At 34.6% G+C, this 16,841-nt stretch overlaps 1 protein-coding gene across 2 annotated transcripts in view; it reads right to left on the bottom strand.

Annotated features, from left to right (window-relative positions):
* Window positions 1-818: 818 nt before the first annotated feature.
* LOC149477444 (E3 ubiquitin-protein ligase RNF123-like) overlaps window positions 819-16,841 on the bottom strand; it is a 30,611-nt gene continuing 14,588 nt past the window's right edge. Inside the window, exons 18-35 of one of the 2 annotated variants that reach the window (XM_089710701.1) lie at window positions 16,339-16,427; window positions 15,581-15,686; window positions 14,852-14,999; window positions 14,647-14,746; window positions 14,075-14,169; window positions 13,546-13,695; window positions 12,815-12,912; window positions 12,290-12,360; window positions 10,838-10,966; window positions 10,374-10,536; window positions 7,161-7,298; window positions 6,847-6,920; window positions 4,934-5,073; window positions 4,364-4,549; window positions 2,684-2,854; window positions 2,133-2,238; window positions 1,487-1,679; window positions 819-915 (exon numbers count right to left, since the gene is read on the bottom strand). In XM_089710701.1, coding sequence (XP_089566827.1) covers window positions 819-915; window positions 1,487-1,679; window positions 2,133-2,238; window positions 2,684-2,854; window positions 4,364-4,549; window positions 4,934-5,073; window positions 6,847-6,920; window positions 7,161-7,298; window positions 10,374-10,536; window positions 10,838-10,966; window positions 12,290-12,360; window positions 12,815-12,912; window positions 13,546-13,695; window positions 14,075-14,169; window positions 14,647-14,746; window positions 14,852-14,999; window positions 15,581-15,686; window positions 16,339-16,427 — 2,254 coding nt within the window. The remainder of the gene's footprint in view (window positions 916-1,486; window positions 1,680-2,132; window positions 2,239-2,683; window positions 2,855-4,363; window positions 4,550-4,933; window positions 5,074-6,846; window positions 6,921-7,160; window positions 7,299-10,373; window positions 10,537-10,837; window positions 10,967-12,289; window positions 12,361-12,814; window positions 12,913-13,545; window positions 13,696-14,074; window positions 14,170-14,646; window positions 14,747-14,851; window positions 15,000-15,580; window positions 15,687-16,338; window positions 16,428-16,841) is intronic. The other variant, XM_089710702.1, reaches the window with a different exon arrangement.

Below are 16,841 nucleotides of genomic sequence, written 5' to 3'. Positions count from 1 at the left end.
TTTTTTACACAACATTTTTTCAACATTTTCATAATTTATATCCTAATATATTAAATTGAGCGTGGTTCGGATTTGATCTCTTGTTTTTGGGATCCTAGCTACGAACAATATATTTTGTAGACCTTTAGTAATATTTGAAATTGAAAATACTTAATACTTTTTAAACAATAAATCGAAGTCAATGTTATTTCGTTAAAACGGGTGTTTATTTTAAAACCAATTGTAATGGTAGTAAAAATACCGAATTATTTCGAAATTAATATATGCTAAGAGCAATGGTATACGTTATTAACTTAAGATTTGGCACATAAGAAATAATTTGTGTTTGCAGTAAGGTAATGTTAACTATTGTATTTTAATAGAACAAATAAAACACTATATTCTTATGCGGATTGTTTTATTTAATCTCAATATTAACACAATATTAGGTAATCTAAAACATACATACAATGTATAAAAATGTTGTGTGGTTTTATGAAACCACGGTAAAAGTGAAACTGTTCGAACGGTTCCGAACACTGCTTTGTGTAGCGCATGTCGCGTGACGGTCGATACATGTTTGACATGCGCTACACGGACCAAAAAGTTTGAGACGATGTAATAAAAGTTTCACTTTAAAAACAAGAAAAAATATAATGTGTTACAAAATTATAAATTAGTAACAATAAATGACAGAAAAATAATCTCCTTCATCTAATTCTATCACGAATTAAAGATACACATAAACATGCTTCAGCCATATTTTTATTTATTTTTCTTCATTTCTCTTCCACGCAACAATACAAGTTGCTTACAGGTTTAATAATAAGATCCTTGCCTCAATTATTGGCCGGTTCAATTTCTCTGACAGTGTCTATATCCGCCTTGCAGAAGAAACACTGTTTGCTGTTCAATAGATGTTGCATAATACAAGCCCTGTAATGTAAGAGATATTTACATACAATTGTTTATTTAAGAAACGGGTCCAAAATGGAATATTTGCACATGAAAGTATTCGCTAAGCGTTGAATGCTTTCTCACGCCTTTATTGTAAAACGTTTTATTTTGGGAGCATTTTTGAATAGATGTTAATACGGTATATACTTGAATTTAAACTCATGAAACTATGTATTTTTTATTGTCACCGATCCTTGATAAGTGTACAAAATGAATTAAAATAGTCCATTAAAAGTGGGTCTAAAGTTAAAGTTAAAGTGTAATTACAAGTGAAGCTTTAAGTGCGGCCTTACACGGACCGCTTCAAGCAGTTGAGACCGACGGCTTGAAGCCGCGACCGCGCGGTGAACTATGGACATTCATTCACTGCCGTACACGGACTGCTCGAGACGTCGCGACCGCTTCAAGACGTCAACTGCGTGGTTTGTAGCGACAGCTCGAGCAGTCAACGACCGACCGCTCGAGCAGTCCGTGTACGTCGCTCAGCCGTTAACTGTCATTGTTAATAATGTCAGTGTAATATCCACCAAATACATCAAATCATCCATACCTGCAGGAATGGTGACCACAAGGCATGAACGCCGTATCGGCTGGTCTAGCATAACATATAGTGCAGAGAAGATCAGACTGAGTTCCACTGGAGCCAGGAGATTTGGACTTTATCAAATTATCTCTTGCTATTCGTAAGCGGTCTATTGCTGCATTTAATGCTTTGAGTTCTTCTGTTGTTACGTCATCAGGGTCTGGAAGAAGGGAAGTATCCTATGTAGAAATATACGGCTTATAGACAGAGGGGTACAAGTTATGATGGAAGCTTGATTTATATTACAGTTTATTGAGAAAAATTGTACAGATTTTTATTTATTACTTTAAAAGATATACCTAAACAGAACGCTTGTTATTTCTGAAACAAGTAAAGCAAATTTAGGTCGTCAGGATTTTTTAAAAGGGCTGAAAAGGGTTGTATATACGAAATTGCATAGATTATAATATTGTCACAGATAATTTAAGTCTAAAAGTGTGGTGAAAGAGAAACCTTTTTATTAAACAACAAATAAAGATAACCGGTAACCATTTTTTAAGAGCTTGAACACGGACCTCGCTTAATTACTTAAAAAGTACGCAAAAGTTCTCGTTTATTTTGGTAAAATTGCGAAAACTCTTTGCTAATTTGAAAAGATATAAATTGTACTAACATTTATAAAAGGAGAAATGTTTATCATCCTTAGAGATCATGAATTCGAGACCGTCCAAGCGAAACAGGGGTTCCGACACAAGTGAGCTTGCTACTTTATTTAGATGCTGTAAAACAATTAATGGGTCGATAGGGTATTATTCTTTCTTGAACATATACATATTCTAGAGTTTGAGAATATAAAATTAGGTATTGGTCCATGGGCAGTAGAATCCTGACGAATAGTAGGTAGGTACTACGTGGTTGTACTTATATAACGAAATTTGATGCAGTCACTGCATAGTAGTCTTCTGTTATTGCAGATTTTAACCAAAGTTTCAAGAAAGTTTTAACCTCTACTATACCATATTGAATTTCAGCCAAATCGTTTCAGTGCTTTTTTGAAACAAATATCAAGTCAAGTTACAATTGTAAGCATTACTGAATTACCTATTTTACGCATTTTATCGTATCCGTATGAAATTTCGTACAACACTAAATTAGAAAGTAGATGATTTTCTAATAACTACTGGCCTAAGACTGAGTATACTCAGTTTTTAAAGTCTCACTCACATCAGCTGGCAGCTTACTATCCAGCAACCTCACGATGCAGCCAGCGACTGGCGCCAGTGCAACGTAGTAGTGCACTCGATCTGTGTCCGGTAGTCCCCTGGCTACTAACCTACTGAAGCCAGCGCTGCCGCCGCCACGGATACATACTCTTGATATCACAGCCATTAGGATCTAAAAAGAGCAGATGTAACTAGAGGTGTAGGGAGAAATATGTTCTTAAAGGATACTAGTAAATTTTATGATTTTAATGCAATTTCACTGATATGTAAGAACGGTATCCGTGTTGTTTATTCCATCCAAATCGGTTCACATAAAATATAATCAGATTAATGCACTTAAAAATGGAAAAACATCACAAGAACGAGGCAAAATCAACACTTAGTGAATAATAAATAAATTTAGTACATTTATTTAAATCTTTTAAAGATAACAATGATTTCACGGTAACACTCAAAGATTTGAAAACTTAAATTCTCCTCACACCAGCACACAAACATCTGACCAAGTTGTCGCGCTGCCAAATAAAACTAAATAATGTAAGCGAGCTTTATCAAACATTTATCGTGTCAAGCTCAGCGGGTTCTCTATTTCTGTGTGGACATGAAATATTTACGCTAGTTACTAGCACCAGTGGAAATTTTAAGTGCACAATTTTCTGAGAAAACTTTCTTTAAATTGTTATATCTTTTGATGAGAACGTAAATAAGTTTAAAAGCATTAATGTATAATCCATACTAATATTATAAATGCGAAAGTAACTCTGTCTGTCTGTCTGTTAGTCAATCACGCCTTAACTACTGAACCAATTTGCATGAAATTTGGTATGGAGATATTTTGATACCCGAGAAAGGACATAGGAGAGGTTTTATCCCGGAAATCCTACGGGAACGGGTTTTTCTTTGAAAACGCGGGCGAAGCCGCGGGCGGAAAGCTTGTACATTATAATGTATTCATTATTCGCGTGAATATTTAAATGTAACACATGTCTTTCCTTGTTATTTGCTAAAACGCGTGAGATCTTGTAGCAGTTGTTATGACGCGTTAATGGATATTAGATGTAATAGCTACTTTATTTAAATATTTATAATGTACTGTTTACATAATTTTAAATGAAAAGATTCGTCTTTTAGAAATTTGTTATGTAATCTTCTTTATATATAAAAATGAATCGCAAAATGTGTTGGTAAGCGCATAACTCGAGAACGGCTGAACCGATTTCGATAATTCTTTTTTTATTATATTCCTTGAAGTACGAGGATGGTTCTTGTACAGAAAACGTAAACATGTACCACGGGCGAAGCCGGGGCGGACCACTAGTTTATAATACAAGATCTTACAAAGACGTAAAGAGCGATCTCTGCAGTCTAAAACTGTATTACCAAAGATTGCAATAAATTTCCTTGTAAGCTGAAATATTTTAAATGAAATTAGTGAAATTTCCTATGAAATTTATAAACTTGCGGATTTTGTTATATTCCGGTGACATAGACATTATTCAGCATAATATACCTACAAGGAAATTAGTTACAATCTTCAGTATAAACTCTCGTTTAGAACCAAATACGCATGTTTATAAATTTCCTAGGCAATCAACTTGCGGCTTTGTTATCTTGTTAAATTTTGATACCTAAACATCTTATTCTTCCTATTGCCTACAAATTACTATATTGTCTATCCCACCTGACATGTCCTGCCAAGCAACAGCTCATTTTGGTTATCACTGGCCTCCGCTTTAGTCACCAAAGTCGGCGCTAGACACATCGTCATCTCCAACGCTCGAGCCAAACCGTGGTACAGATCGAAGCAAGTCGCGCACAGCTTTATTTGCCGTGGCTCTAGATGTGAGTCTATTTGGACTCGGTCCATCTGTGAAATTGTGAAATATTCGAAATCTGGCTATATTCAGGCATAGATTAAACAAAGGTTATGCAAATATTCATCAAAGTTCTCTGCCTATGGAACCTTTAAGATTACTTGCAAAAGAAAATGAACGTGAAAATTGTTATTTTCAAAAATAGCTATGTTGTGATATAAAGTTCTCAATATTAACACTCGCAAAGTATTACTTTTATAAAATATTATATGGTTCATGATTTTGCTTCTTTTTAGCATGAAATACATGTAAACAGCTAAGATTGTGTTAAAAATGAAAAAATAAAAATAAGTCGATACATTTTAAATGATGTAGCAACAATAAGCTATTGATAAGATTACAAATTTTCTTAACAATACCATATTGTTGTATCTTACCTCTTGCATCATAGTAAAGAATTCCGAAAAGGCCCAATTCAATTGGCTGAGAAGGGAATTGAGGAATAAAGCTGCTTCTTTAGGGTGTGATGTTAGATAGTCTCCTATTCGTCTTTGTATCACTTCTGATGGACAAGGTCCTGTTTAATATGCATTAAAATTATTTTAGCTAAGAAATAACAAAATAAACAATATTTTGTTACAGGAACCATGCGTGTTTTTCTCTTTAAAAGTAGCTATGTAATGTAATATTTATTGATTTGCTATCAGAAAGTAGATTTTGCATGATAAATAATAATACAAAATGCTTTAAAAGAAATAGTAACATAGCGCCTATCCTGACCTTAATGAAAATCAATTAGATGCTCTTGAACGTGTTCAAAACCTCTGCATAAGGTTCATATTTGCGTAAATATGATCATGTATCCTCTTTCCGTACCAAACTGAAATGGTTACCTATACGCCTTCGCCGGAATGCACGCATTCTTCATCTGCTTTACTGCATTCTATTTGATGTTAGAACACCAATCTACCTAAAGGAGAGATTTAAATTTCTTTGTTCCAATAGCCTTGTGTTGAGATCTGCATATAATCTCTCTCTTTTGATTCCATCTCATCATTCAGATTTCTATCATTCCTCTTTCACAGTATGTGCTATAAACCTTTGGAATGCTTTACCTAATACAATAAAACACGCCCAAACAATATCTTCCTTTGATAGATTGGTTAAAAATTATTATCTTTCGCTGTAACGTCATTTGTATTTATATTTCTAACTCGCACATACTAAATATATTTATATATATATATATATATATATTTTTATGTATGTATGTTTATTTTATATTATCTATATGTTATTTATTATTTTATCTATAGGTACTTATTTAATAAAGTAATGCTTGCTTTGTTTTACACCTCCAAAATTATAATCTTCCAGCATTTCCTTGATCACAGGTTGTCTGGTAGAAATCACTTGTTAGTGATAAGACCGCCTATTGTACAATAATCCTATTTGCTGTTATTCTTTTGTATTGTTTTTATTTGGTGTACAATAAAGAGTTTATTATTATTATGTTTCTCTGTTCCATAATACTCGGGTACCACCAGAAGGACGGTACCCGGATCTTTGGAAGGCTTACGTGGGGACACGGATCCAACACGCAGAGGCCCTTTCGAGAATTTTACTGTGTTATGGGACACCAGCCGCAGCCTGCCCATGACTGCACTATAGAGATACAGCCCTGGGCAGTCCACGGCCGATGTAGGACTATTGCAGGGTATGGAAATCTAATAACTGGGCTATGGATTGGGATGCTAAATGGACTGGTATTGGGGACTATGGGAAACTATGGCACCTGCCTTTCTACTAAAAGAAAGTAAAAATATGTTGGCAGGTGGTGACTCGCCCTCTCACTGTATGGGCCCCCGAAATAAGTCGCTGCAATAGTGCGACAAGGGGGCAACATATTGTGAGCAGCTAAGGGTGGAGAGGCGTCCCTGGACTTTAAACTACGATCACGCGCTCCCTGAGGGTCCAGCATCACGTGCCCACTCGCCACTTATGATTCGCATCCACCCTTCGAGCTAAAAGCTCTCGCGACTCCACTCTGGCCGGCCGGTTAAGGCAAGCCAGAGGTGGGGGTCCTGTCCTCGTCAGGCTTCACTCCGACCGGCCGGTGAAGGCAAACCGGAGATGAAGACAGGGGCCTTCCCCGGGAGCACTCGGTTCCCGCGGGGTCGCTACTCCCCGACACCCCGCCACAAGGTGTCCTGCGGGTTGACTGATTGCACGGGTGGAATATCTATTGTCACGTAAACATTAGATATTCCAACCGTGGGCGATGGGGTCGTCACATCCCTACGCCCTTATTATTATTATTATTAACATAAGAAATAATAAGAAATATTACCAAAACATTGGCTCATAAGTCCAGCATCAACTTTCGCGCCCAAATTGTTAACAGTGGGCTCTCTATCACCATACCTTAAACATTTATCAATAATAATTTAAATAAAACCGATTGTTTCAAGGTTCATATTCTATATTATCATGTTTATTTTATACAATTTATAAATAATTCGACTTCGCTGGAAAGTTTTTCTTTACAAACTATGTATTTAACAAAGAACAATACAGTTAATTTGGCAGCAATATCCCTTACTTCATTTAGTAGTTTCTCTCTAACGAACATAATTAGAACAATAGCCAAGTTACATTGATTACCTTGCAGCCAAATGCGGCCATTGTCTGTGCCGAAAGCCGAAGCCGGACCCGTGCCAGAACCTAACGAGCACCCAATTCGATTGCGCCCAAGCCCGATTTTGGTACGGCCGAATTAATTCCTCGATCATAATCATTTGCCTGTTCAAGAGAATTAAAAAAATACATAAAAAATTGTTCAAGTGCGAGTCAGATTTGTGGCACTTAGGGTTCCACACAAATAAGCTAAAAAGCAACTAAAAAATAAATACCTCACCCAACGAATTTCTAACCGTAGCAACCGTTGCTTTACATTATTTTTTATTATTTGTTGTTATACATTATCTTTGAAAATGTCAACTGTCTTACTATCACGGTTCATGAGATACAGCCTGGTGACGAATAGACATATAACGAAGTCTCAGTTTAATAGGCTCCCGTTTTACCTTTGGATACGGAACCCTAATGAATACGCGCGCATGAATATTCCCGTAACACAAATTGTTATTGTTTTCCCGCGCTTTATCAATTTAAAATCGGAACGCGGCGTTCTATTTACACTCATTTGTATGCTGAATTTATTACGTCAATTCAGGCAGCGATTCGAGGCAAGGGCGGATCCAGCTTTAGTGCCAGGGGGGGGTCACATAGACTGGTCAATTTTCAAAAGCTATATTTTGGTTATTTAATTGATACGTAGATTTAAAAAAAATGGTCAAGTGCGAGTCGGATTGGCGAACCAAGAGTTCCGTACAAACATTTTTATATGTTTTAATATTAAAGGAGAATGGGCATTTTACTATGGAAGTTGGGCCTGAACCCTTGAGTTGGACCAATACACATGAGATATTGTTTTTATAATAGATCATAACACATACATAACGGGAAAAATATATATAAAAAAATAATCAACCGGGTTTTTGTACAGTCACATCAAGTTTTGTTTCTTTGTGTATAATATTTTTTGCAATAAATAACTGTTATAAGACAATGACAATATCTTTATGTTACTCCAATTCACTTTCACTTACAAATACGTACTAATCTTAAGCCTTCTAATAACCGAAATACACTAATATTATGTTTTGTAACAGGTACCTGTACCGTGTTTATTATAATTTAACGTAGTTAGACGTTTTTTGTGGTTAAACTCAGTCACTCCAGTGACATTTAGATTTATACTTACTTCACTTGAATTAAAAACACCGTTATTGTGCGCAAAATAATAGCCAAATAAATAAAACTTTTTGCCTTGACTGTACAAGAACCCGGTTGATTTATTTTTTTATTTTATTTTTTTCGTAAGGTATGTGTAATGATCTATCACAAAAACAATATTTCGTGTGTATTGGTCTTAGCCCAAGTTTCAGGCCCAATTTGCCCATTCTCCTTTATGCTTTTTGCGATTTTTCCTTTATCTGTGCTATAAGACGTAAGTTTCTATTAAATAAAGATTAAATATCAAGATTCTGTGTTCACGGGAAGTACCCTGTAGGTTTTGATTCCTGGCAACACTTGCGAATGTTGATATTAAGCATGAAATGTATGTTTTAGCAATTTTTCCTCCATCTGTACTTACATTGCTTTTAACCAAATTTCAGAACTCTGTGTTCATAGGAAGTAGTACAATACCTATAGATTTTGATTCCCTTGCGATAATGTCGAAATTTGCGATAATTTACGGCATAAATGGCTGTATCTTTTGATTGCGTTGGCTTATAAGTTTGATTTTTTCACTGCTATAAGGAACCGTAGATTTGAGTATTCGGTATGAATTTCAGATTGATACCTCCACGCGTTCCTGAGAAAAAGGGTTTTCACAGGCAGACAAACTTGAAAAATATATATTTTTTGCAATTATTCCTGTATCTGTACTATAAGATGATGCTTTGTACCGAATTTCAAGATTCTGAGTTTACGGAAAGTACCCTGTAGGTTTTGAGTTTTGATTCCCTTGCGAATGTCGAAATTTGCGAAATTTTTCGGCATTTACGGCTGTATCTTCTGATTCGTTGACATAGAAGTTTGATTTTATTATAGCGTAAAGGTATTTTAGACTTGAGTTTTTGGTATGAATATTAAGTTAATACATGTCAGTGTTCATGAGTAACAGGGTTGTAAGTTAAATTTTTTTTTTAATATTTTTTTATATTATAATCTAAGGAAAAATTCATGCTTTTCGCAATTGATAAACAAAGTCGTTGTCTCTGTGCCTATGTCCCTAAGTATGATTAAATATTTAAAACTACGCAACGAATTTCGATGCGTTTTTTAGAATAGTATATAATTTATAAGGTTTTAGAGAAAGTGGGCGAAGCCGCGGGCGGTAAGCTAACGCAGACTGCGTTATAAGACGTTTGATTGTACTAAATTTCATGACTCTGTGTACTCGGGAACTACCCTGTAGGTTTTGATTTCTTAGGGAGTGTCGAAAAATTTCAGCAATTACAGCTGCATTTTTTGATTGCGTTGGGTAAAACGTTTGAATTTTTCACAGCATCAAGGGACCGTAAAACAAGCGAAGGTTGATGCAGTTTTTATTGGAATGTGTAAAAATGCTTTCAACTAAATGGACAATAAAGTACGCTGTAATATTTCGTTATCTATTCATAGAGGCACATGTACAAACCATTTTAATTTTGCGTTGTTGGAGTTGAATTCTCGCTTTTAATATTTTATAATTGTGTATTTCAATTTACAAATGGCCACTTGGGTACCGAAAAGGTCGAGTTAAACGTTACATTAGGACGATTATGTCATAGTATGTTGGTATAGGATGAATCGATGTAGAGTTTATTCAAAGATATCAGTGTAATCTTTGAAATATAAAGACCAAGGACCGCTTTCATCGCTTTTTGATAATGTCCCTGATAAGTGTGCCCTATTTACACCTATTGACGTAAAATCGCATACACTATTCGTCATATTATCGAACAAATAAGTTTAACATAACACTTCAACAAAGAAAATATAACATCAGGGAGCTTCTAAAACATAGGGCTGTTTTAGAAGCTCCTTGCTTTTCAAAAATAGGCCATATAGTTGTGGCATCCTAAGGAATATAATAATTTTGTCGTGAACGAGGCCTTGTACCAGCGACTCGCGCTAGCACTATGCGGAGATCAGTAGATAATATAATACCATAAAATTTTAGGGCTTCAAAACTGCCCTATTATTTTCAAAATATATCATAAACATGTGAAATAGATTTTAAATCATCTTAAGCAATATACGAACTGTTTCAGCGGCACTCTCTCAATCGCCCGCATGGTGGCCGGCTGTGTAGCGAACGAGGCGAGTGTTTGCACCAGCGACTCGCGCGTGCTGGCCAGCACAATGCGGGGGTCAGCGAACTCGGAGCATAGGAACGCTGCACATGACACCACTAGATCTTCCCATTCTGTTAATTTTGTTTAAATATATTGTTTTGTATTACACGTAAAATAATAAGATAATTTGTAATTGCATGAAAATGAACATGTTTACTTACTGTCCGAAAAATATCGTAAATTTGTCTGATTATTAATTTTATTTCATTGCATTACGTGTTGTGATTTGTCTCAATATAATTACCTATTACCTATTTTATTAGTTAAGTACTTAAAGGTGGTAAAGAGCATCAGTCACATAAAAAGAGTTTTATAACTTCTTTATTTTTAGCATTACTTATTCGTGGTTTTTATTATAATTTTAATAATTACCAGGCACTTGTATAACCGGTACAGTAGGATGCATATACAATCTTAACGTATTGCACAATTCCAACATGGCGTCCACGTGATATTCTGGTATAAATGCGAATAGAGATTCCGCGAACTCCTGAGTTCCTCCTCCTGGTAATGAAACAAACTCAAATTCAAATATTAATTTATTCAATTAGACACCTAGAAGCATTTTTGAATCGTCAAAATACTAATCGAGTCATCATGATGAAAATTATAAAAAAATTAAGTGTTTTAAATCGATGATATTCTTATTTTTTTAACGAATTTAACGTGCCAATACCAAGAAAAGAAATATGGTTAATTATCTGGTAGGTTTCTTTGAATTGTAATACGATTATCTTTTTGACGACCAATAACACATCTAAGCTACACAAAATTTGGGTTTATAGGCGATACTAATCAATTTTTATCAGGCGATTACTCTACTTGATTGGCTATTCTTCTAGCCAAATAAGATACGAACCTGCCCTCGTTTCTATGTTTATTAATGTATCTCTTATACCACGAATTTGTACAAACAAACAAAAACATAATTCATTTTCTTTTAGCACATACTACACTATTGTTTTCCCGTCATTTCGTGTGTCGTTTATAAAAAACATAGAAAACAAAAGGTCGGCAATTTTGAAGCGAGTCATATTACTTCAATATATTTTCGTTTTCATACAAGTCAAAAGAATCTAAAAACTAGACCATTCGCTGTATGTTTGAATATCGTGCATATTCTCCATTGTCATGAAATTGAAAAGTTTTTTAAATTCTTTGTGTACTTTTTGCCGACGCATTTTTGTAGATAAATAAAAAAAAAAATATTAATCTCTTATGAAAGATATTGAATATTGAAAAAGTAACAGCATGTTATAAAGTATTGCTGTATATTCGAATGTCATTATAATGATCTTATTTTAATACTCGTATAATTTAAATATTATTTTCTATATCATTCAGGTTTCTATATTATTAGGTTATATGATTTATCTCATATTATACATTACTAGCTTCCGCCCACGACTTTGTACGTGCATCCCCGTTTTTCCCCGTTCCCGCAAGAATTTCGGGAAATCCTTTCTTAGCGGATGCCTACGTCCTAACATCTACCTGCATGCCAAATTTCAGCCCGATACGTCCAGTGGTTTGGGCTGTGCGTTGATAGATCACTATATCAGTCACCTTTGAGTTTTATATATATAGATATATAGAATACTAGCGGTCCGCCCCGGCTTCGCCCGTGGTACATATTTCGCAATAAAAGGTAGTCTATGTTCTTTCTCAGGGTCTAAAGATTGTCTGTGCCAAATTTCATCAAAATCGGTCCAGTAGTTTATGCGTGAAAACCATACATACAAACCTTTCCTCTTTATAATATTAGTAAGATATATTGTAGATAAATAACAAAAAGATGATGATGTTAGTATAATATAAACATACTGCTGACAGTTTCCACATGCGAAGCAGAGTCAGCTCTCGGTGTGGTTGTCCTGGAAGTTGGGCTTTGTGGACTAAAAAATATTTTTTTTTAATATGTATAACAAGAAGATATGACCTATATATTATAAAAAATATAAACAAAGAGGTCTATTTAACAGACTTTCCCAAAATAAGGGCTGATTTTTCAATACTTGGATAAAACTTATTCGTCGAACAATGTATAAAACTACCATTTTAAAAACGTATTCTAATTGCCCGTATTTGACAGTTTACGTGAAAATTTAATATTATCGTGTAATACTTTATTGGACGGATAAGTTTTATTCAAGCATTGAAAAATCGGCCCTAAGACAAATGTTATTATCATATTTTTCAATATTCGTTTTCCCTATAAACAAATTATTTATTTCATTGCAAAAGAGACAGCGTGGATATCCATATCAATATACAGAATCTTATTAACTAAATATTAAAATAGCGATTTATTATTTTGTCTCAATTTTGTCTCTTCTTTTATCAATCTACCTTTGATCAGAACTCGAAGTATATTCAAGTTGTAAAGATGCGTAGCTCCCTCTACCTAAGATTGAACTCTTTCCCGGTAGAATTTCTTTGCTTGCCACCTTTCAAAACGGAAAACTATATTATTATTGCTTATTATTACCTGGTAAAAATATTTGCATGTTTAAGTTGTGTTTAGAATAGGAGGGTTACCATGATGTAAGAATAATACTGCTTATGACATCAGGTTACGAGTCTTCGTAATTTATGTCCATTCACTATTAGAGATTGTCTAATCTAAAAATGAACGCCCCTCCACTAAACTTAATTGTTTCAATGTGTGAGGACAAATAATTATTGAACCACTTTATATGTGTGCGCGCGGCGATTCTACTGCAAACTTTGACTGTCTCGCGCACTGATTTGTCAACTAATCGGGCGATCAGTTCAGGTGCCTAGCATTGTATGGCGGGGAGAGCGCGCTATGTACGGAATGACACGTCCGTTCTGTCGTGCATCGCGTCATTTATGCACTAGTTGGCCAACTGGTCCTGTCGTTCGGGCATGGACTGGACTGGAGGACTGAACGACCAATGAGGCAGACCAATTTGTGTGTATTGCGTCTATACACGTACTTTGAATGTGAGCGTAAACACAGTGGAGGGGCGTTCATTTTTAGATTAGACAATCTCTAACTATATAGATATTAAACGTAATTTTATTTATTCAATTCTAGATTAAATTCCTAATAAAACCTGTATATGAGCAGCATAATCCGGGTCAGAAGCGAGTCGTAGCGAATGGAGAGTTCCAGCAAAATGTTTAGCTAGTTCTTGTTGCCTCTGCTTCGTCCAAATAGCACCTATCACCCACGCCATTTGTAACGCACTTGCTTCTAATTTTTCCTGAATATGAGCAGACATTTATTTGAATTTAAAAATTAAATACATATTTATTTAAAATGCTAATACTATTTATAAAGTGAAGTCCCGTGTCGCCTAGTGGGGTATGGGGAGATGCATTAGGTATAGGATGCATACGTCTGATTCACTGATCGATTTTTCTTTAGGGACAAGTAGGTGATCAGCCTTCTGTATCCTGTCGGACCGAGATATTCTTTTTTCTTCGTCTCCACTGGGAATCGAACCCAGGACCAACCACTGTACCAAGGACGCGGTCAATACTATAGAATAGTGTGATATTTCTTACACCTTACATAACATGGAAATTTTTTGGTGCAATCACATTCAAATTTCAATGTAACTATATTGATATGTGTATTACCTCATAAACACATTTAGATCTCTCTAATTCCTTCAAAATCTTTTCCATTAACATCTTTCTTATCTTTTCTTGTTCAGTTAATTCTCCGTTTGCACCTACAAATAGGGTTTTATTACAGCGATGTTAGTTTTTAGTACAAAATAAGATAAAAGTAAACAAACTTAATTACTACTAATTTGAAGATATTATTTGTCAAGTAGTTTAAAGTAAATGATAAATTCTTATTACATTAAATATTTATTTTCAAAATCTCATAGACGATTGAAATAAGATAACCTTTGAATCCTTTGATATCCTACTATCCTATCCTACTAGTCCTACTAATATTATAAATGCGAAAGTTTGTGAGGACAGATGTGTATGTGTATGTTTGTTACTCTTTCACGCAAATACTACTTAACCGATTACAATGAAATTTAGTAGACATATAGAGGGTAACTTGGATTAACACAGAGCTGGGTAATCCCATGGGAACGGGAACTATGTGGGTTATTCTTTGAAAACGCGCGCGAAGCCGCGGGCGGAAAGCTAGTTGATAATAAATTCAAATATTTTAAAGCTTTATTACAAACCTCCAACATGTTGAAGTTCAGAGGAAACTGCGGTTATTCTCTGCTCAATGTCGTGTAAACAATCCGCCATGTCTATTTGATTGTCACGTAGTTCACACAACTGTAAAAATTCATTTATATTTTTAAGTGGTTTTAAAACAGATATTACATTATAGATATAGTTAAAATTCATAATTTAAAATTCATAATTAAATATGCTTTTTACCCTTTCAGCATGTTTTATAGCAGCACCGTGGTACAAAGCTAAGAGGCCATCTAACAGCCTGAGGTACGCTGACCTAACGTCGATAGAGCCAGCCCCGGGCATCATGGATCGGGTGCCCTTTAGCGCTAGTGCCGTCTCCCCTGTTGTCCTGGTGGAAATATTTTATTAGGAGAAGTTGTAGGAATACGGGATGTGATAGATATAAGTAGTATAATAGTAACACGGAAGTAAATACTCTGATTCACATTATGCTAATTCAAATTAGTCAATAAATATATATTGTATATATTATAATGTATAAATATTAAATATAGGGTATAACTAAGTGTACATTGTAGAATAGGGTATTTAGAAATCCATACTAATATTATAAATGCGAAAGTAACTCTGTCTGTCTGTCTGTTACTTAATCACGCCTTAACTACTGAACCAATTTGCATGAAATTTGGTATAGAGATATTTTGATACCCGAGAAAGGACATAGGCTACCTTTTATTGCGAAATATGTACCACGGGCGAAGCCGGGGCGGACCACTAGTATATTATAATGTATAAATATAGGGTATAACTAAGTGTACATTGTAGTATAGGGTATTTAGAAATAGTTTATATGTATGTATTCTCTGTTCAAATAAACGTGTTTCAAGCATACTGAAGTTTATTTTATTCCACGCCTTACACCTATAATGAGTCATCTAACAAAAATTATCATAATATAGTGAAATAAACCTGTTAGGAATCGGTGGCATAGCTGTGTGCATGAATCGAGCCATTGACGATATAACTTGAGGTAACGTCGCTAGACCAGGGGACCCAGCCGTCATATCACTTACTCCTAATATTAAATAGTCAAAGTTATATAATTAATAATTACTGTTAATGAGTATTTCATTGGAAAGAAAAGAAATTCAATACATATTAGACGTATAGATCAGCCTTTTCTACAAACTTTGTCACTTACTACATACTATCTAATAATTCATACAATCCCAAAATATTTCCAATTCTTATTAGTCTGTGGTGAAATAAAAGGTCAATTTGTACTTATAAAGCTCCTACATGAGAGAGCGTAGTAGCTACGTAGCGCGCACGTAGAACATGCGTAGCACGCTCTACGAACGTAAACAATATACAACAAGATTACACTTTATAATAATTAATATGCTTTAAGATTTATAGCTTCTATAATTAACTCCCCTTTTCACATATTTACATACTTAGCAGTATTCTGAACTAACTTTTATAATGTAATTAGAATTTACAACTAGCTTTCCGCCCGCGGCTTCGTCCGTTTTGTCTAAAACATAATAAATTATATACTAAAATCTTTCTCTTGAATCACTCTATCTATTTAAAAAAACCGCATCAAAATCCGTTGCGTAGTTTTAAAAATTTAACCATACATAGGGACATAGGGACAGAGAAAGCGACTTTGTTTTATACTATGTAGTGATACTTTAAATTGGACTAAATAAACTACACAGTACCTGTATCGATTCCGCCAGCTCGATTGTAATTCGGCTCAAAGCTTTGTACAAACGGATTGTCCTCGCCCAAAATGTTAACGAGATCTTGCCTTGGCGAGAAAACATTACAATTCGCTATTTATATTCATTTGACACATAAATAGGATAAATTGGCTTTTAATATTAAGTGAGGATTCGTGGAAGGAACTTTATGTACACAAAGTAACGATAACGATTTATTTTATTCTCATACAAGGCTTCAATTAATTAATCGGTAAAGACTTTCTAAACTTAAATTATCATTTCAAATCGATGGAGCAGTTTTTGAGTTTATGATTTAACCAAGAAATAATTTTTATTTTTTATTTTTATTAATGTAGAATTATGTGCATCATGTAGAATAATAGTCTTAGAATAGGGTATAATTGCTATAAAAATAAACTGCTCTATTAGTCCATTGAATAAAAAGTTCTAGAGTGCGTGAGTTAGTAACGTAAGATGTTTCTTCGGAAACATGTCAAGAG

This window comes from Colias philodice, chromosome 25 (genome assembly GCF_061535455.1).
Source record: "Colias philodice isolate Cphi_HAF_F1 chromosome 25, ilColPhil1 Martin Lab GWU primary, whole genome shotgun sequence".
NCBI classification, from domain to species: Eukaryota; Metazoa; Arthropoda; class Insecta; order Lepidoptera; family Pieridae; genus Colias; species Colias philodice.
The sequence above is the reverse complement of the archived record's forward strand: the minus strand, read 5'-3'. Positions and strand labels throughout refer to the sequence as shown.